Here is a 22,056-nt window from a genome sequence, read left to right as displayed (position 1 = left end):
CACAGTCAGGGGTATATGCTGCACTATTGAGGGTGCTCTTCAGTCCTCAGTGTGTGACACAGTCAGGGGTATATGCTGCACTAGTGAGGGTGCTCTTCAGTCCTCAGTGTGTATGACCCAGTCAGGGGTATATGCTGCACTGGTGAGGGTGCTCTTCAGTCCTCAGTGTGTGACACAGTCAGGGGTATATGCTGCACTGGTGAGGTTGCTCTCCAGACTTCAGTGTATGACACGGTCAGGGGTATATGCTGCACTGGACTGGTCAGGGTGCTCTCTAGACTTCAGTGTATGACACGGTCAGGGGTATATGCTGCACTGGTGAGGGTGCTCTCCAGACTTCAGTGTATGGCACAGTCAGGGGTATATGCTGCACTGGTGAGGGTGCTCTTCAGTCCTTGGTGTGTGACACAGTCAGGGGTATATGCTGCACTGGTGAGGGTGCTCTCCAGACTTCAGTGTATGACACAGTCAGGGGTATATGCTACACTAGTGAGGGTGCTCTTCAGTCCTCAGTGTATGACACAGTCAGGGGTATATGCTGCACTAGTGAGGGTGCTCTTCAGTCCTCAGTGTGTATGACACAGTCAGGGGTATATGCTGCACTGGTGAGGGTGCTCTTCAGTCCTCAGTGTGTGCACAGTCTGGGGTATATGCTGCACTAGTGAGGGAGCTCTACAGACTTCAGTGTATGACACTTGTCAGGGGTATATGCTGCGCTGGCGAGGATGCTCTTTAGTCCTCAGTGTCTGACACAGTCAGGGGTATATGCTGCACTAGTGAGGGTACTCTTCAGTCCTCAGTGTGTGACACAGTCAGGGGTATATGCTGCACTAGTGAGGGTGCTCTTCAGACTTCAGTGTGTGACACGGTCAGTGGTGTATGCTGCACTGGTGAGGGTGCTCTTCAGTCGTCAGTGTGTGACACCGTCAGGGGTATATGGTACACTGGTGAGGGCGCTCTTCAGACCTCAGTGTATGACACAGACAGGGGTATATGCTGCACTGGTGAGGGTGCTCTTCAGTCCTCAGTGTGTGACACAGCCTGGGGTATATGCTGCACTAGTGAGGGTGCTCTTCAGTCCTTAGTGTGTGACACAGTAAGGGGTATATGCTGCACTGGTGAGGGTGCTCTTCAGACTTCAGTGTATGACACGGTCAGGGGTATATGCTGCACTGGTGAGGGTGCTCTCCAGACGTCAGTGTGTGACACAGTAAGGGGTATATGCTGCACTGGTGAGGGTGCTCTCCAGACTTCAGTATATGACACAGTCAGGGGTATATGCTGCACTAGTGAGGGTGCTCTTCAGTCCTCAGTGTGTGACACAGTCAGGGGTATATGCTGCACTATTGAGGGTGCTCTTCAGTCCTCAGTGTGTGACACAGTCAGGGGTATATGCTGCACTAGTGAGGGTGCTCTTCAGTCCTCAGTGTGTATGACCCAGTCAGGGGTATATGCTGCACTGCTGAGGGTGCTCTTCAGTCCTCAGTGTGTGACACAGTCAGGGGCATATGCTGCACTGGTGAGGGTGCTCTTCAGTCCTCAGTCTGTGACACAGTCAGGGGTATATGCTGCACTGGTGAGGTTGCTCTCCAGACTTCAGTGTATGACACGGTCAGGGGTATATGCTGCACTGGACTGGTGAGGGTGCTCTCCAGACTTCAGTGTATGACACGGTCAGGGGTATATGCTGCACTTGTGAGGGTGCTCTTCAGTCCTTAGTGTGTGACACAGTCAGGGGTATATGCTGCACTGGTGAGGGTGCTCTCCAGACTTCAGTGTATGACACAGTCAGGGGTATATGCTGCACTGGTGAGGGTGCTCTTCAGTCCTTGGTGTTTGACACAGTCAGGGGTATATGCTGCACTGGTGAGGGTGCTCTCCAGACTTCAGTGTATGACACAGTCAGGGGTATATGCTACACTAGTGAGGGTGCTCTTCAGTCCTCAGTGTGTGACACTGTCAGGGGTATATGCTGTACTAGTGAGGGTGCTCTTCAGTCCTCAGTGTGTATGACACAGTCAGGGGTATATGCTGCACTAGTGAGGGTGCTCTTCAGACCTCAGTGTGTGACACAGACAGTGGTATATGCTGCACTGGTGAGGGTGCTCTTCAGTCGTCAGTGTGTGACACCGTCAGGGGTATATGGTGCACTGGTGAGGGTGCTCTTCAGACCTCAGTGTGTGACACAGACAGGGGTATATGCTGCACTGGTGAGGGTGCTCTTCAGTCCTCAGTGTGTGACACAGCCTGGGGTATATGCTGCACTAGTGAGGGTGCTCTTCAGTCCTTAGTGTGTGACACAGTCAGGGGTATATGCTGCACTAGTGAGGGTGCTCTTTAGTCCTTAGTGTGTGACACAGTCAGGGGTATATGCTGCACTAGTGACGGTGCTCTCCAGACTTCGGTGTATTACACAGTCAGGGGTATATGCTGCACTAGTGAGGGTGCTCTTCAGTCCTCAGTGTGTGACAAAGTCAGGGGTATAGGCTGCACTGGTGAGGGTGCTCTTCAGACTTCAGTGTATTACAAAATCAGGGGTATATGCTGCACTAGTGAGGGTGCTCTTCAGTCCTCAGTGTGTATGACACAGTCAGGGGTATATGCTGCACTAGTGAGGGTGCTCTCCAGACCTCGGTGTGTGACACAGTCAGGGGTATATGCTGCACTGGTGAGGGTGCTCTCCAGACCTCGGTGTGTGACACATTCAGGGGTATATGCTGCACTGGTGAGGGTGCTCTCCAGACTTTAGTGTATGACACAGTCAGGGGTATATGCTGCACTAGTGAGGGTGCTCTTCAGTCCTCAGTGTGTGACACAGTCAGGGGTATATGCTGCACTATTGAGGGTGCTCTTCAGTCCTCAGTGTGTGACACAGTCAGGGGTATATGCTGCACTAGTGAGGGTGCTATTCAGTCCTCAGTGTGTATGACCCAGTCAGGGGTATATGCTGCACTGGTGAGGGTGCTCTTCAGTCCTCAGTGTGTGACACAGTCAGGGGTATATGCTGCACTGGTGAGGTTGCTCTCCAGACTTCAGCGTATGACACGGTCAGGGGTATATGCTGCACTGGACTGGTGAGGGTGCTCTCCGGACTTCAGTGTATGACACGGTCAGGGGTATATGCTGCACTGGTGAGGGTGCTCTCCAGACTTCAGTGTATGACACAGTCAGGGGTATATGCTGCACTGGTGGGGGTGCTCTTCAGTCCTTGGTGTGTGACACAGTCAGGGGTATATGCTGCACTGGTGAGGGTGCTCTCCAGACTTCAGTGTATGACACAGTCAGGGGTATATGCTACACTAGTGAGGGTGCTCTTCAGTCCTCGGTGTATGACACAGTCAGGGGTATATGCTGCACTAGTGAGGGTGCTCTTCAGTCCTCAGTGTGTATGACACAGTCAGGGGTATATGCTGCACTGGTGAGGGTGCTCTTCAGTCCTCAGTGTGTGCACAGTCTGGGGTATATGCTGCACTAGTGAGGGAGCTCTACAGACTTCAGTGTATGACACTTGTCAGGGGTATATGCTGCGCTGGCGAGGATGCTCTTTAGTCCTCAGTGTCTGACACAGTCAGGGGTATATGCTGCACTAGTGAGGGTACTCTTCAGTCCTCAGTGTGTGACACAGTCAGGGGTATATGCTGCACTAGTGAGGGTGCTCTTCAGACTTCAGTGTGTGACACGGTCAGTGGTATATGCTGCACTGGTGAGGGTGCTCTTCAGTCGTCAGTGTGTGACACCGTCAGGGGTATATGGTACACTGGTGAGGGCGCTCTTCAGACCTCAGTGTGTGACACAGACAGGGGTATATGCTGCACTGGTGAGGGTGCTCTTCAGTCCTCAGTGTGTGACACAGCCTGGGGTATATGCTGCACTAGTGAGGGTGCTCTTCAGTCCTTAGTGTGTGACACAGTCAGGGGTATATGCTGCACTAGTGAGGGTGCTCTTCAGTCCTCAGTGTGTGACACAGTCAGGGGTATATGCTGCACTGGTGAGGGTGCTCTTCAGACTTCAGTGTATGATACGGTCAGGGGTATATGCTGCAATGGTGAGGGTGCTCTCCAGACGTCAGTGTGTGACACAGTAAGGGGTATATGCTGCACTGGTGAGGGTGCTCTTCAGACTTCAGTGTATGACACGGTCAGGGGTATATGCTGCACTGGTGAGGGTGCTCTCCAGACGTCAGTGTGTGACACAGTAACGGGTATATGCTGCACTGGTGAGGGTGCTCTCCAGACTTCAGTGTATGACACAGTCAGGGGTATATGCTGCACTAGTGAGGGTGCTCTTCAGTCCTCAGTGTGTGACACAGTCAGGGGTATATGCTGCACTATTGAGGGTGCTCTTCAGTCCTCAGTGTGTGACACAGTCAGGGGTATATGCTGCACTAGTGAGGGTGCTCTTCAGTCCTCAGTGTGTATGACCCAGTCAGGGGTATATGCTGCACTGGTGAGGGTGCTCTTCAGTCCTCAGTGTGTGACACAGTCAGGGGCATATGCTGCACTGGTGAGGGTGCTCTTCAGTCCTCAGTCTGTGACACAGTCAGGGGTATATGCTGCACTGGTGAGGTTGCTCTCCAGACTTCAGTGTATGACACGGTCAGGGGTATATGCTGCACTGGACTGGTGAGGCTGCTCTCCAGACTTCAGTGTATGACACGGTCAGGGGTATATGCTGCACTGGTGAGGGTGCTCTTCAGTCCTTAGTGTGTGACACAGTCAGGGGTATATGCTGCACTGGTGAGGGTGCTCTCCAGACTTCAGTGTATGACACAGTCAGGGGTATATGCTGCACTGGTGAGGGTGCTCTTCAGTCCTTGGTGTTTGACACAGTCAGGGGTATATGCTGCACTGGTGAGGGTGCTCTCCAGACTTCAGTGAATGACACAGTCAGGGGTATATGCTACACTAGTGAGGGTGCTCTTCAGTCCTCAGTGTGTATGACACAGTCAGGGGTATATGCTGCACTAGTGAGGGTGCTCTTCAGTCCTCAGTGTGTGACACGGTCAGTGGTATATGCTGCACTGGTGAGGGTGCTCTTCAGTCGTCAGTGTGTGACACCGTCAGGGGTATATGGTGCACTGGTGAGGGTGCTCTTCAGACCTCAGTGTGTGACACAGACAGGGGTATATGCTGCATCCGTGAGGGTGCTCTTCAGTCCTCAGTGTGTGACACAGCCTGGGGTATATGCTGCACTAGTGAGGGTGCTCTTCAGTCCTTAGTGTGTGACACAGTCAGGGGTATATGCTGCACTAGTGAGGGTGCTCTTTAGTCCTTAGTGTGTGACACAGTCAGGGGTATATGCTGCACTAGTGAGGGTGCTCTCCAGACTTCAGTGTAGAACACAGTCAGGGGTATATGCTGCACTGGTGAGGGTGCTCTTCAGACTTCAGTGTATGACACGGTCAGGGGTATATGCTGCACTGGTGAGGGTGCTCTCCAGACGTCAGTGTGTGACACAGTAAGGGGTATATGCTGCACTGGTGAGGGTGCTCTCCAGACTTCAGTGTGTGACACAGTCAGGGGTATGCTGCACTGGTGAGGGTGCTCTCCAGACTTCAGTGTGTGACACAGTCAGGGGTATATGCTGCACTGGTGAGGATGCTCTTCAGACTTCAGTGTGTGACACAGTCAGGGGTATATGCTGCACTGGTGAGGATGCTCTCCAGACCTCGTTGTGTGACACAGTCGGGGGTATATGCTGCACCGTTGAGGGTGCTCTCCAGACCTCGTTGTGTGACACAGTCGGGGGTATATGCTGCACCGGTGAGGGAGCTCTTCAGTCCTCAGTGTGTGACACAGTCTGGGGTATATGCTGCACCGGTGAGGGTGCTCTCCAGACCTCGTTGTGTGACACAGTCGGGGGTATATGCTGCACCGGTGAGGGAGCTCTTCAGTCCTCAGTATGTGACACAGTCTGGGGTATATGCTGCACTAGTGAGGGTGCTCTCCAGACCTCGTTGTGTGACACAGTCGGGGGTATATGCTGCACTGGTGAGGGAGCTCTTCAGTCCTCAGTGTGTGACACAGTCTGGGGTATATGCTGCACTTGCGAGGGTGCTCTCCAAAGCTAGATGGGTGACAGTCAATTTAGTCAGTGCTAATAATGAGTGCACCAATGAATGATCTTTTAAAACCTCAGTGTGTGACACGTGGTCACGGAAACAGATTCTATGCTGCACAAGTGATGGTGCTCTCCAGACCTCAGCGTGGGCAGTGCAATTAATGACTGCACCAGTGAAGGTGCTTTTTTGTTCTCAGCGTGTGCCGGGGCCGTTCAAGGGAGGAGCTCCAACAGTCAGAATGTTATTAAATTGTGGGAGGAGCTGAGAATGTGATGCACACATGAGGGTGTTCTTCAATCCTTTATGTATGACGGTGGATCTGAGAAGTGCAAATAACGTGCAGCACTAGTGAGTATGATTCACTCCCCAGGGTGTGATAGGGACCCCTCTGAGGTCCACACAATGTGCTGCTCTTGTGAAAGTGGTCTAATTGTTTGTCAGTTCCTAGTGTGTGCCAGGAAGTCACCAGGGTGCAGACTGCGCTGTAACATTAAGGTGACGCTTCAATCCTCAGGGGTGCATGACGTGGTGCTCGAGTAAGGATGATCTACAATCCTCAGTGTCTTCCATGGGGGGGGGGGGGGGGGGGGTCTCAGTGGTTCAGAGGATGTGGCCTTGCAGTGAGAGTGTTTTTCAATCTTCTAAGTGTGGTAGGAGTGCACGTGACATGCTGCCCAGGAGAGAATGCATTTCTTGCCTGGGAAACTCTGGGTGCAGGAAATGTGCTGCACTTGTGAGGGTTCTCTACAGTAGTGTTGGACAGGCCACATGAAAGGCCGCTCTCCCCCGGCCCGACCCGGCCTGAGCCCGGTCATACAGGTACCACACACCACCCTTGCACGTCCTCCGTCCCCTCAGGGACCCCTGCCCTCGAGCATGTCAACCTCGTGGGTCCGATCCACTGCCGGCCTACGCGCCCATCCTGGGGCGCCATCTTGGACACTCCACCACGTGGCCGCCTGGCCCCCGGCCGACCTCAACCCTGGGCCTGGCCAGGCCTCAGACATCCCGGCACCACCATCCACCCAGGAGGTGAGCGGGCTACTTGGCAAGTCAATGGGGGAAAGAGGTGTCGATGGTTCTCCCCCGCCAAGTGCCGCTCGCCCATCGCCTCCCCGGGCACTGGCTCCACCCCCCTGCTGGGTGTCTGGACTCCCTCATCCCGGACCTCCCGACCTCCAAGTGCGAGGGTCCGGACATCAAAGCACACCAGCCCTATAACTGGGGCAGCTCCAGAGCAGGAAGGCAGTTGTATCTTGGAGTCGAGAGACGTAAAGAGGAACTCATCCTAGACGGACTACTGGCGCTGCCGTAGCTCGGTCTTGTGCACCATCGTCCTGCCTGTTGGCGCTGCCACAACCTCCGCAACCTTCATCACCTTCATCGTCGTCGGGACCTGCTGGCGTGGCCGCGGACCGTTGTAACCATCATCTTCACCGGGACCTGCAGGCTCCGCCGCGGACCGTCGTTTTCCTTCGTCCATCTCGGGACCTGCCTGGCTCCGCCGCGGCCCGATCATCTAGAACGCCGAGCTCGAGGATTGAGAGCTGTTTTCCACTCATTGGTAACAAGACTGTCCCGCTACCCTTTTCCCAAACCAGAGACTAGAAATCGAGGGGACCCCTGAGTCCAGACCTCCTTGTATCATATCATCGTAACCTAAGAATTGCATATAAAGTCTCGTTAACCTTCAACCTTGTGTGGTGTCCGTCTGTGGGGGGGAAGTTACTTGTCTGTACAGTCGTTGGAGACGGCTCTCCCCGGAGACCTCTCCCCGTAGTCTCGGCCGACCCTCCCGGTCCGTCTAACATTGGTGGCCAGCGGCGCGATCCGAATCACTGCATAACGTACAGAGAGTAGCTCACCCCACGACGAAATCACAATGACAACCAAAGAAAGCGGATCAACCGAGAAATTCCAAATGGAGAAATTGGAGGAGTACAGCCATCGTGAACTGAAACAATTCTGCATCGAACTGGGTATCGCTACCACCGGACTAAGCACCAAGGACGATTTTAAGCATGCCCTAGAATCTTGGGCAGAGACCGGGGCTGCCGGAACCCCCGATCAAAGCACCGCAGAAAAAACCACCACGGCTCCTGAAGAGCGAAGAACGGGTCTCTCGCAAGACGAGATCCGGGAAAGAGAAAAAACCCGACTACACGAGCTGGAAATGGCCCGACTCAAAATGGACGTTGAACTTAAGTTGGCCGAACAAAAAATCAACTTAGAGCACCTGCGTCTCCGAGAAGAAAGAGAGGAGAAACAAAGACAGAGGGAGCTCGAGGAAAAAAAACTGGCGTACGAACACGAACGGAACCTAGCCGAGATCAACCTGCGCAAACAGAATAAAGAAGCAGGGGTGCCCGAGCGACCCCACACCTCAGGGGCCACAGAGAAAAAGGTACACATCCCCAAGGATGTTGTACGAGAATATTTCCGAGAGGACGACATCCAGCAATGGTTTAAGGCCTATGAAATCGCTATGACTGCACACCGGATCGATAGAAGCGACTGGGGAGCCGGTCTATGGGGGAGATTCCTCAATGAGGGCCGCGACACCCTGCTACAGCTCCCGGACCACCAGATGACCTCCTATGACCATATGAAAGCGGCACTCCTCACCCGCTATGGCCTCACACCCGAGATGTACCGTCAGAGGTTCCGAGACTGCACCCGCATCCCGGGTACAACTTGGGTGGACTATGTAACATACTTTAGCCGAGCCTTCGAGGGCTGGATCAGAGGAAGCAACGTCACGACCTACGAACAACTGTTCAATCTGATGGTATGGGAGCACCTGTCGAACAATTGCTTCATTGAACTCCGCCAGCACCTCCTCGACAGCAAATTAACGGATCCCCGGCAGCTCGCAGCCGAGGCTGACCGGTGGGAAATCACCAGAGTGGGCCGGAATGGGTCCATACGAACAGAACCGGAACAACAATGGTCAGCACCGACCACGAGGAGGAGGAGGGGGCCAAGGACGAGGAAGAGACAACGCTCCGGTCGCCCCCGCTACCAGCACCACCCCCCCGGCCAACCGGGGCAACACCCCGGCGCGACCGGGGTACAGAGCCAACGTCACGTGTCACCGATGTCAACGAGTCGGCCACTATGCAAACGACCCAAACTGCCCGCAGTACCAGAGCCCAAGACCCCGCCAAATGGCCGCTGCAGCCCTAGGGGAAGAACAGATCTCCGAGGAGCAGGAAGAATACGAACAAGAGCATCAGGAGTGGGAGCCAGCCGCCATGGCTCTAGCATGCTTAGGGGGGAAAGACATGGTCCCGCGGGTCCCCCTACCCGCTAACACCCAGAAGTACAGCCAATGGGTGAGCATCAATGGACGCCGGGCCGAAGCCCTTCGTGACACCGGGGCCAGTGTAACAGCCGTCCGCTGTCACCTGGTGACCCCAGAACAGTATCTGCCGAACATTCTCTGCCCTGTACGATCAGCCGATAACTCAGAAAGTCTGTGTCGGATGGCCTGCGTCCCTTTCGAATGGGGAGGGGTCTCCGGCATGTTGAAAGTAACGGTCCGAGACGATGCCCCCGTAGACTGCCTCCTGGGGAATGACCTTGAAAGCTCTCCGTGGGCAACCGTGGAACGAAGAGAACACCTGGGGATGTTAGGCGTCCCGGACTGGGCGTGCGTCACCACCCGGTCCATGGCCGCCCGTGCCAACCACCGCCCAGAAGAACCCGAATGGCCGGCGCCACCGCCTCCGGTCGCCCCAGCCGAAAACACCGACCGTGACATCCCCCCCGAACCAGCTCAACCTTCCGACCTCGCTAACCTCGACCAGTGGCCTCAAGAGGGGGGGCCCACGCAAGAACAATTTCGCCAAGAACAGAAGACCTGTCCCTCCCTCGAGGGACTCCGCCAGCAAGCGCTCGCCCAAAGCGCAGGGGATACCTCCGGAACTCATTGGGTCTACTGGGACAATGATCTGCTGTACAGCGAGCAAAGAATCGCCGAGCTGGGGAGCAACCGAGTATTAGTGGTACCCCTCCGTTTTAGAGACTTTCTGTTAAATCTGGCCCACGATGTCCCCCTGGCAGGACACCTGGGACAAGATAAAACCTACAGTCGCCTAGTGACCCACTTCTTCTGGCCCAAAATGAGGAACGATGTGCACCAGCACTGCCGATCTTGCCCCACGTGCCAAGCCAGTGGAAAGAGCGGCCGCAAGCTAAAAGCTCCCCTACAACCCTTTCCCGTGGTCACTACCCCGTTTGAGAGGGTCGGAATAGACATTGTGGGGCCCCTGGACCCGCGCACAAAACAAGGCCATCGATTCATCTTGGTGCTGGTGGACCACGCCACCCGCTACCCTGAGGCTGTCCCTCTGCGGACTGTGACCGCCCCGGTAGTCGGCCGGGCTCTGATGGGGATCTTCTCCCGTGTGGGCTTCCCCCGAGAAGTCGTCAGCGACAGAGGCACGAACTTTATTTCTAAATACATGAAATCCCTCTGGCAACAGTGCGGGGTCACCTACCGATTTACGACCCCCTATCACCCTCAAGGGAACGGACTCGTTGAGCGGTTCAACCGCACGCTCAAGGGGATGATCGGGGGGTTGGAAGAGCCCCTCCGTCGCCAGTGGGATGTGCTGCTGCCGTGCCTCCTCTTCGCTTATCGAGAGGTCCCCCAGAAATCCCTGGGCTTCAGCCCATTTGAACTGCTATATGGACACCCAGTGCGAGGGCCGCTCAGCCTAGTCAAAGAAGGCTGGGAGATGCCTCCGTTAAAGAACCCTCCAGATGTCTTCCGGTATCTCTTAACCCTCCGCAACCAGACCCGGCGGTTCCGGGAACTAGCAAAAGCCAACCTAGAGGCCAGTCAAGAGGACATGAAAAAGTGGTATGACCGGAATGCCTCATCCATTGAATTTGAACCTGGACAACAGGTATGGGTGATGTCCCCCACTGAGCCATGCGCCCTACAAGACAAATGGACGGGGCCCTTCAAAGTAATCGAGCGCAAGGGCCCGGCCACCTATCTCATCGACCTGGAATCCTCCCGGAACCCACTCCGGGTCCTCCACGCTAACAGACTAAAGCCCCACTTTGTGCGTACAGAACTCAGCCTCCTGATGGCCACAGACACTGGGGCTGATGAAGACTCCGAGCCCCTCCCTGACCTCCTACGGACTCGGGAGCAAGACGGCTCCGTGGATGGGGTCCGACTCTCGGAGACCCTCACCGGAGAGCAACGTCAGGAATGTCAAGCTCTCCTATCACAGTTCGCCAGCCTGTTCTCCCTCACCCCAGGTGTCACTTCCTGGTGTGTGCACGATGTAGACACGGGGGACAGCCCCCCTATCCGCCACCGGGCCTACCGCGTGCCAGATCGGGTACGGGCCTGCATCCAGGAAGAAGTAGCCAAGATGCTCACCCTCGGGGTCATCGAGGCTTCAGACAGCCCCTGGGCCAGCCCTGTAGTACTGGTCCCCAAAGCAGCTGCCCCCGGCACCACCGCAGAACTTCGGTTCTGCGTCGACTACCGGGGCTTGAACGCGGTCACCCGAACAGACGCGCATCCCATCCCCCGGGCAGATGAACTGATCGACCGCATGGGAGCTGCCCGCTACCTCAGTATCTTCGACCTGACGGCGGGCTACTGGCAGATCGGCCTCACACCCCGGGCGCAAGAACGTTCTGCCTTTTCCACACCCGATGGCCATTACCATTTCACAGTCATGCCCTTCGGCATGAAGAACGCCCCAGCGACATTCCAACGTCTCGTCAATCAGGTCCTGGCGGGGCTCGAAGGATTCAGCGCCGCCTACCTAGACGACATCGCTGTATACAGCCACCATTGGTCCGAGCACCTCCACCACCTCCGAGCAGTGCTGCAAGCCCTACAGCGGGCTGGCCTCACGATCAAGGCCAGCAAATGCCAAATTGGACAAGGGTCTGTAACCTACCTCGGGCACCAGGTGGGAAGCGGCCTGGTGGCCCCCCTGCAGCTGAAAATTGCCGCCATCCAGTCCTGGCAGTCCCCCATCACACAGACCGAGGTACGAGCCTTTCTGGGCCTCACAGGCTACTACCGAAGGTTCGTGAAAGACTATGGTACTATAGTGGGACCCCTCACAGAACTCACGTCGAAAAACCAGCCCAAGAAAGTCAACTGGACCCCAGAGTGTCAAGCTGCCTTTGAACAATTGAAAGCCGCCATGTGTTCCGCCCCTGTGCTCCAGGCCCCCGACTACAGCCGGGAGTTCGTCGTCCAGACGGATGCCTCCGACCATGGCATTGGGGCAGTCCTGTCTCAAGTGAACACCGAAGGCCTTGATCAACCGGTGGCCTTCATTAGCAGACGACTCCTACCACGAGAACAGCGCTGGAGCACCATAGAGCGAGAGGCCTTCGCTGTGGTATGGGCCCTCAAGAAGCTCCGGCCCTACCTTTTTGGCACCCACTTTCGGGTACAGACCGATCACCGACCCCTGCAGTGGCTGATGCAGATGCGGGGGGAAAACCCGAAGTTACTACGCTGGTCCATCTCCCTACAAGGTATGGACTTCACAGTCGAACACCGGCCTGGGCCAGATCACGCCAACGCGGATGGCCTGTCCCGGTTCTTCCGCCTCGACGAGGAGAGTCCCCAAGAGGATGGGTAACTCTCCCCGCCTTCAGCTGGGGGGGACGCATGTTGGACAGGCCACATGAAAGGCCGCTCTCCCCCGGCCCGACCCGGCCTGAGCCCGGTCATACAGGTACCACACACCACCCTTGCACGTCCTCCGTCCCCTCAGGGACCCCTGCCCTCGAGCATGTCAACCTCGTGGGTCCGATCCACTGCCGGCCTACGCGCCCATCCTGGGGCGCCATCTTGGACACTCCACCACGTGGCCGCCTGGCCCCCGGCCGACCTCAACCCTGGGCCTGGCCAGGCCTCAGACATCCCGGCACCACCATCCACCCAGGAGGTGAGCGGGCTACTTGGCAAGTCAATGGGGGAAAGAGGTGTCGATGGTTCTCCCCCGCCAAGTGCCGCTCGCCCATCGCCTCCCCGGGCACTGGCTCCACCCCCCTGCTGGGTGTCTGGACTCCCTCATCCCGGACCTCCCGACCTCCAAGTGCGAGGGTCCGGACATCAAAGCACACCAGCCCTATAACTGGGGCAGCTCCAGAGCAGGAAGGCAGTTGTATCTTGGAGTCGAGAGACGTAAAGAGGAACTCATCCTAGACGGACTACTGGCGCTGCCGTAGCTCGGTCTTGTGCACCATCGTCCTGCCTGTTGGCGCTGCCACAACCTCCGCAACCTTCATCACCTTCATCGTCGTCGGGACCTGCTGGCGTGGCCGCGGACCGTTGTAACCATCATCTTCACCGGGACCTGCAGGCTCCGCCGCGGACCGTCGTTTTCCTTCGTCCATCTCGGGACCTGCCTGGCTCCGCCGCGGCCCGATCATCTAGAACGCCGAGCTCGAGGATTGAGAGCTGTTTTCCACTCATTGGTAACAAGACTGTCCCGCTACCCTTTTCCCAAACCAGAGACTAGAAATCGAGGGGACCCCTGAGTCCAGACCTCCTTGTATCATATCATCGTAACCTAAGAATTGCATATAAAGTCTCGTTAACCTTCAACCTTGTGTGGTGTCCGTCTGTGGGGGGGAAGTTACTTGTCTGTACAGTCGTTGGAGACGGCTCTCCCCGGAGACCTCTCCCCGTAGTCTCGGCCGACCCTCCCGGTCCGTCTAACAAGTAGTATGTTTGCAACCGATTTGCATACAATATACTCCACTAATGAAGGTGCTGTTCAGTCCTCAGTGAGTGGATGTCAGATGTGGACATGTTTTGCTGCTTCATGGAGGGTCTCTTCACACAGCATCACGTGGCAGGGACCGAAGTCCACTTCTCAGCAAGGCTAGAGTTGTCAGGAAGTCCCTGAAATCCACGCAGTGTCCCATGGTGCACGCCTGGGAGCCGCTGCTGGAGATACTGACTCACATTTCGTAATGCACCTGATTCAGGAGTCATGTGGACTCTTTTCTGTGATCCGGATCACATCACATGTAATGTGCCTTTTTGTCATGTTGCCACTGGTCCTCATTTTGTGTAATGTCCCAATATGGTTTTAAAACATGGAAAAGCCTACCTCTTCCTGGCCGCAGAATCACCATGGCAGTTTTCCAAGGCCGCCATTTGGACCACCCACAGTGGCGCAAAGGAAGTGCCCTTCCCTGACGGTGACACATCGAACAGGGGTATCCAATATGGAAGGCAAGACCGCCGCGGTCTGCCGAGCATATTTCGAGTTTCCCCACCGTCAACATTTTCATAGTGGTGAGCCCTCCATGAAAAGGCTAGTGGTGGAGAAACATAGGGGGTCCTCTGGGGCCCCCAAGCCCTTGCCACCATGAGAATGCATTCAGGGGGCACAACATGTGCCCCTCTGTTTGCATGCACCCCAAGTTCCAGCACGGCATGGACTTCACAGTCCATGCAGTTCTGGAAATTCTTTTGCGTTCCACAGCAAAAGAAAAGCCCGCCAGACACAAGTTGTACTCGTAATCTGGCGGGTGAGACCATGCACAGCTTCGGTGGTGCTGTGCAAGAGCAAAGCTGCTGCAGCATCACCAAAGTCGTAACCAGGCCCTTTGTTTTCAGCCACTGATATGGTGTCAATGAGGGCAGCACATTCACAGTGTAATCCACCGACCATAGTGTAATAGAGGGGGGTCAGAACCATATAGCAACCACCTCCACTCCAATATCTCAATTTGTTTTCTCTTCTCTCACAGACACAGGTGACCGACAAACTTTGTCTGAGGCCTGGCAAGACTCTAATCATTGAGGGCATTGTACATTGTCAGACCGAACGGTAAGAGTTGGGGTATCTGGGGTGAAGGGGTGGAGGGCTGGTGCCTGTTGGTGGGTCCGGGTGGAAGCAGGGAGCAGACAGGACACCTGGAGGCGGAGAGTATGTATCTGTGTCTGGTGAGGAAAGATAAAGTATAGACGTGCATGGGATAGGCATTTTGGGGCATCCGGAGGGGCAGTGGGGAAAGGCTGGGGTATTTAGAAGCAGGAGGTGTGAACCGCGGGTAAAAGAGCCTTTACAATTTCGAGACAAAATGTAAGCAAAGTATCTATCTTTTCCCCTTTAGCTTTAACATCAGCATTGGGCAGGACCTCAACACTATTGCTTTGGTCGTGGACGCTCGCTTCCACTTTGGCACCACCATCAATACAATCGTCCTCAACTCCCGTTACAAGGGCGTCTGGGCGGAAGAGGCCCGCTCCTATGTCTTCCCCTTCTGTCTAGGACAGAAAATGAGGGTAAGTGTTACGGCAGGGTAGTGGCAGAGGTCTTTGCCAGGGATGTACGTCGTTACAACGCATGCATTTACCACGCATGCCTTTACGACGCAACTTTTACAACGCAAACCATTACAACGCATAGTGTTGAGGGGTGCTGGATGGTGAATAGTTTAATTTACTATTCCAACTCCAGTCCCCGTGGATAGTAGGGAAGGTGTTGGATAGTAAATTAAATCTATTCCCTATCCTAGAGCGCCCCCCAGCGCAATGCGTTGTAATGGTTTTGTTGTAATAGTTGCGTCATAAAGGCACTGCGTGGTAAAAGTTGCATTTTAAAGGATGTTTCCCCTTTGCCAGTGTAACATTTTGGATTACGCTTTAGTAATCTGCATAATTTGGGGAATTTCGCGTCATGCTTGTAATGCAAAATTCCTAATATTATGCCATTATGCTACATTGCATATTTACATGCCTTTAATAGTTAAAAGGTACAGTGAACACGCCTTATGAAAACAGCAGAATGCCAGTGGCTGTTACTAGCTGTGCTTTCTTTTATTTTACATTATTTTTAAAATAAAATTGACACAAGGACACATTTCACCCTAATGCAGAGCACTGAATGACTGTTTTTGACCTTATATAAGTACGTGTAATCTTACCAGACTTTTATTTAGTTATGATAAATGCAAATTATGCGCATTTCTTACTCTCCTACGGTGGTCAGACCTCTGTTGATTACTTTAGGTTATCAAAAGTCAACAGATATCCCTCTGGTTATCATTTAACACTTAAAATAAATAGTCCATTAACATCAGATACATTCGATCATTATTGCAGAATAACTTGGGAATGAAAAATGTGGTTTGCCAGTTTGGGGCATAGAGATATTGCTTATTAAATACTAGGGTCTATTAGGAGCAATTAAGAAGTTGATGGACTCTTTTCGAATTAGGTTATAACTTTCATTGTATTAGTCCTTCAAATAGGCAACACCATTGTGTACTACCTTTTTATGATCACTTTTTTATGTATTGTTTCAATATTTCAACCACTTGCACTGTGTGATCCCTTTACTTCACAGAGCAGCATTATTGCTTTTTAGTTGATCCTTGTGTACAGTGCTGTAACTGTAAAAATCTGTTTTTTCGATAATTCCTGTACATAAAGGAATGTAGCATATCACATTGATTTACGTTTATCATTGCCAGTTATTCTGCAATAATGATCAAATGTACCAGAGGTTAATGGATTATTATTGTTAATTGTTGAATGAAACCAAGAGGGATAGCTGTTTTTTTTTATTACACAATACCCTTACCTCTCTGGGTATAAAGGTTGCTTCTTGGTGAATACAATAGCGATTACTTTGGATGAAAAATAAAAGAAGCATTGGCTCTTAAGAGCGGTAGAGGGATGCCTGACTCCAAGCGTGGACAGGGCAAGTCTGACTGACTGTTGGAAAGTGGGTTATTAGCAGTGGCAAATGCACATCTGTCACTGGCAATACGGCCACAAACACAGTCTAGGGCTCAGAACAGGTCTTAGAAAATAATTTCCATGCTCAATCCTTGGTAGCTTGGCTGCAAGCGGGCAAGCTTAACTTCAAAGACGGGTATGTCAAGCATTTAAAAACACCAATGCAGTAAATAATTAGGACACAACACAGAATAAAAATGCAACACCAATTTATAAAAATAGGAAATATTTTCTATCTTTAAAATGGCATCAAACTGAAAAAAAGCCAATGTAGGGAACCGGAGATATGAATTTTTAAAGATTTAGCACTAAATAGCACATAGAGACCTATAGCGCCTATTGGGACATCCGGTCACGCTTGACCGGGACAAAGTCAAAGATTCAGGCTGATCGCGATGGAGCCCTGCTCGGCTATCCCTTGCGGTAGGTATTGATCAAAGCTTTTATTTTTGAATTTAGAAACTTTCCTGGAGCTTTTCTCTCCGGGGTTACTCAAAGCTTTTAGCCAGTCCGGATTCTGTGCTGGTTCACCGGGTTACCTTGCAACGAGCTCCCGGTCAAACTTATGGAAGTCAGACATCCGGAGATTTCCAGCAGGACAAACAGGAGAGATTCAGGCTGGCACGCGGTTCGAAGCTATTCTGTTGGCCCGGTCACCTCTCCTATGTTTGGACTTGGAACCTTTTACGGAGCGTTTTCTTCAGGGGTGCCTAAATACTCTTGACCAGGCTGGCTTCAGTGAGGGTTCATTGGCTGGGGTTTCAGCTTACTCCCGGTCCAACTCTGGAATTCAGACCTCCAGAGCATTTCATTGGGACAAGCCTGGATGGCAGGTCAGCTCACGGTTGAGTGTCACCAGCTTGGCTGGCCAGGTCCAGTCGATCCACTTATGAAGCTTTATTTCCAAAATTGCTCCAAAGTTCTCCAAACTTCTGGAAATTCTCCCTGAAGTTCCCCAAAGGGTCCCAACGTGTGCAAAACTTACTCCAAGGGTCTAGAAGCTCCAAGATGGTCCTTTAAAGTTTGGGAATTCACTTCCCACAATCTTGGACAAAACCCTTACAAATCCACTGGTAGTACTCCAGGCTGAGGATTCTTGGTGGTGATGTTCCAGGTGAGTCTGTTAACCTGTAGTTTGCATGGATCCCACTCTTTAGTCCTTTCGAAGCAAGGTAGTCCACAGGTCTGTAGTTTCGGATTGTGCAGCAGGAGCAGTCTACAGAATGCAGGGCCTGGTTGTTACACATCCAACTTCTCAGCAGGGACCCTTCTTCTTCCTTTTGTTTCAAGCAGAAGATCTGAGAGGCTCTGAGCCTCTCGGATACTTATTCCAAGTTCTCTTGGTCAAGCAGGAGGGCATTCCTGTCCAATGAGATACAGGGCAACGCGCCAGGGTTTGACCATATCCTCCAAAGTGTGGCACTATAGTCTCCCAGTGAGCACTATTTCTCCAAAATTCAACAAGGCTGATTTTCTGGCAGAGGGACAAGAGCTGGCTAAGCCCTCATTCAGGATGTTTAATTTCCATACTGTACCCAACCCCCCTTACATCTGCTCATTCCTTCCTTAATGTTTACATCTGCCTGGGTTCAAAGAGTAGGGGTGTAAATGAAACTGGCAACTTCTGCCTGTCGCCATTTTTTATTGAAGAGGATTGTTTACGACCCCTCCCCCTGCTCTGTCCTTCCTATTTAGCAAAACCCTGCCCTCCCAGAATGTCTATCTAACCCCCAGGGGTTCCTTTGCCCTTCATTAAAGCAGCCTGGCCAATCCACTTAACTTTGGCCTTCAGGTCTGAATACTGGAAGGCTAAATGTTGGCTTACGGATGAGAAAGTCTTACAACTTCTTGTCTGTACATTTTAGGATAAATTCAACATTAGCCTATTGTTGGATTTATAAATACCATTCTAGTAAGTCTTTAAACTATATTTATATATATTTATATGCCCCACCACCTTAACATTAGTTATTATTATTATTTTATTTTTATTTTTTTTTAAACTTTATTGTGCAAAAAAGAATTACAGATATGGGCCTACAACCACAGGGGCTGGCCGCTAGGACATTGAAAGCAAACTAAGTAGTTCACAGAGCAAAGACCGCTCCACTGTGGCTCAGAGTAACACAGGATACCTTTTCGGCAACACAGGATGTAGGCAGGATTTAGGAAGTTTTAATTTTTTAAGAAAGAAAAAAAGAGAGAAAGAAGAAAAGAAAAAGAACTCGAGGCGAAAGATAATATAAACATTGTCAAGCTCCCACAGCATAAACCAACTGATCAGGAGGGCATAAAGTACCATCGGGAAGGGGGGAGGCAGTGGGGAAGTCAAACACTTAATAATAAAAGGAAAATTAAACTGGTACAGGAACCGCCGGATCAGGGGGAGGATGGAAAGTCCAGATTGTCTTCGAGGGGAGGTGTGCAAATATTCCCTCTGTAGGCGTTCCACTGACCCCAGATCTTCCTCCACGCCCCAGGCTTGCCCCTAGCCACATATACCGTCTTCTCCCTAAACATACACCAGTCCATATTCTCCTTCCATGCCGACACGGTGGGAGGCCGCGGGGAACCCCACAACTGCGCAATATCTCTTTTAGCAATCATGTTCCCCAGTGCCGCCCACCGGGCCTGGGCAATGTTATAATCATTCGGTTCCCACAAATTCAACAGACATCTACGGGCCTCAGGCAGCAAAGCAGCCCCAGTAACACTCTCCATGCGCGCATGCACCCGCTGCCAATACGCCGCCACCTCCCGACACTCCCAGAGGATGTGAAGGAAGGTAGCACTCATACCACAACCACGCCTACACAGCCCATCCAAGGAAAAACCCATTGCAACCAGACGAGGACCCGTAACATATACACTGTGGAGAATCTTGAGCTGAACAAGTCGGAGATGGGCCGGAATGGCGACCTCTTTGGGGGAGGATAAGGCGGCTTGCCAGTCCTCGTCGTCCAACTCCAACCCATCCCCGGACCAGACCTCTCTGAGACGCACAAGAAGGTCTGCCCGATTGTTAATGAGTTTCTTGTAGATCAAGGAGATCGTACTATCGGGCAGATGACCATCAAGGATACGGTCCTCGAGTGGGGATGACTCAGGAACAGACAACAAGGCGTGGCGAACCGGTACATACCGGAAGAATTCTCGGTCCCCAACTCATACTCATGTTGGAGCGTCTCAAAGGCCTTCACCGCTCCCTTCACCCAAAGATCACCCACTCTGCTGATACCAATCATATCCCAGTTCTCAAAACCTTTCATCGTCCAGAGGCATCCCAAGCGTTCTGATGCATACAGTGGGGTCGCTTGCGTCAATCGATCATTCCATCCCATTGCCGCATTCGCATCCGTCCACACGCGCACTGCAACCCTGGTGGGTCCCGTGAGGTTCCTCCCCGCGGCCCGAGAGTAAAGTGCTCTATTAAAATTACCGCCGGGCAACTGATATTTGTCCATCTCGAATGCATGCGCCGGACCGGGTTCGTATGTAGCATGGTTAATGGCGGACAGCTGAGAAGCCCAATAGTACCTCCTGATGTCCGGGAGCGCGACGCCCCCGTCATACCAGGGGAGAGTAAGTTTTGCAAGCGCAATGCGAGCACGACCGTCCCACACAAGCCTCCTCTGCAAGCCCTCCACCTCCCTAAAATACGACGCCGGAATAGCGTCAAAAGAATTTTGGAGTGCATAGAGGAAGCGAGGCAGCGACATCATTTTAAAGAGCGCCGCTCGACCAAGTGGCGACAACGGCAGCTTACGCCACCGCGCCACGTCTAGCTTCAGTCGTCGGAGCGGAGGAAGGAGATTTTGCCCGTAGCGGGCAACTGGATCCAACGATATGTAGACTCCCAGGTACCTGAAGCCGGATTGCAAGATTTGAATAGGGAACCTACTCGGCAAGGGGGGGAGGCCGCCTGAGATGACATACACACACGATTTGGACCAGTTGATAATCAGACCAGAGTTCTTGCCAAAAGAAGTGAGAACATCAAACAGGACATTAAGGGATTTACGGGGGGAGGTGAGGTACAGAAGGATATCGTTGGCATACAATGAAACACGATCTTCAAAATCGGGAGACCACTGGATGCCCTTTATTGAAGGCTCCCAACGGAGCCAGGCTGCAAGCGGTTCGAGAGCAAGAGCAAACAGCAAGGGGGACAGCGGACATCCCTGCCGCGTACCCCTTCCGAGAGCAAAGGACCGGGACACCCTGCCGTTGACGACGACCTGCGCTAACGGATCCGCATACAAAAGCTTAACCCAACTATTAAAGCCCGCACCAAAACCGAATTTAGCCAGGGTGGCGCAAAGATATGGCCATTCAATCGTATCAAAGGCCATCGTGGCGTCCAAGGAAGCCAAGATGGCCGACTCAGATAAAGACTCCGCCCTAGCGAGAACACCGTGTAGGCGCCGCAAGTTGAGAGCAGTGTTTCGGTGCGGAATGAATCCGGATTGATCCGGGTGGATCAGGTCACAAATTACAGTGATTAAGCGATTGGCAAGGACCTTGGCAAGGATCTTAGGTTCGGCATTTAGTAGGGAAATAGGCCGATACAACGCACAGCGTTCACGGGGCTTGCCCTCCTTAGGAATCACACCTATAGTTGCCAGACGCTGATCATACGGGAGGGCACCGAGCTCACGTGACTCCCTGAACATTGCGCGAAGGTAAGGCGCAACTTTGTCCGGGCGCAGTTTATACAGTTCGACAGGAAGGCCATTAGGGCCCATAGCCTTACCAGAACGGAGGGAACGGATTGCGGTAGCAATCTCATCAACTGACAAAGGAGCCTCCATGCGCTCTCGATCCTCTTCAGACAGACAAGGCAAAGCAATGTCCCTCAGCAGTAAATGAGAGTCATCTTCATCCTTGTCAGACACCGGGGAGTAAACCAAATGAAAATAATCGGCAAAACATTCCACTATCTCGCCAGGGTCAGTCACACACACGCCATCCGAGGTCAGTATCTCGGGAACCACACGGTTAGCTCTCTCCTTCTTATCCAGCCATGCGAACAATTTGCCCGCCTTATCACCAACATCATACAGTCTGCCCTGCTGCTCCCTGAACATTGTCTTAGCGGCATCCGTAACATAGGACTTATAATCAAACTGTTTCAAACTAAGGGCGTGGAGTTTCTCCCGGGTAACGCCTGATTCCAGATCAGCCTCTAACTCAAGTACTTCTGCCTCCAGATTCTCAACCTCCATATTTCTAGCCTTCT

General features: G+C 52.8%; 1 protein-coding gene across 2 annotated transcripts in view; it reads left to right on the top strand.

Moving 5' to 3' along the window:
* The window catches only part of LOC147750572 (galectin-1-like), a 116,334-nt gene that overhangs the window by 70,442 nt on the left and 23,836 nt on the right, over positions 1–22,056 (top strand). For both annotated transcript variants that reach the window (XR_015310084.1, XM_086966957.1), the window contains exons 2-3: positions 14,822–14,901; positions 15,188–15,359. Coding sequence is in view for 1 of the 2 variants with exons in the window: in XM_086966957.1 (XP_086823083.1) it covers positions 14,822–14,901; positions 15,188–15,359 (252 nt within the window). In the remaining variant the exon portion in view is untranslated. The remainder of the gene's footprint in view (positions 1–14,821; positions 14,902–15,187; positions 15,360–22,056) is intronic.

The sequence above is a fragment of the Lissotriton vulgaris genome, chromosome 1_1 (assembly GCF_964263255.1).
Source record: "Lissotriton vulgaris chromosome 1_1, aLisVul1.2, whole genome shotgun sequence".
Taxonomy (NCBI): Eukaryota; Metazoa; Chordata; class Amphibia; order Caudata; family Salamandridae; genus Lissotriton; species Lissotriton vulgaris.
This window is presented reverse-complemented; position numbering and strand designations above follow the sequence as displayed.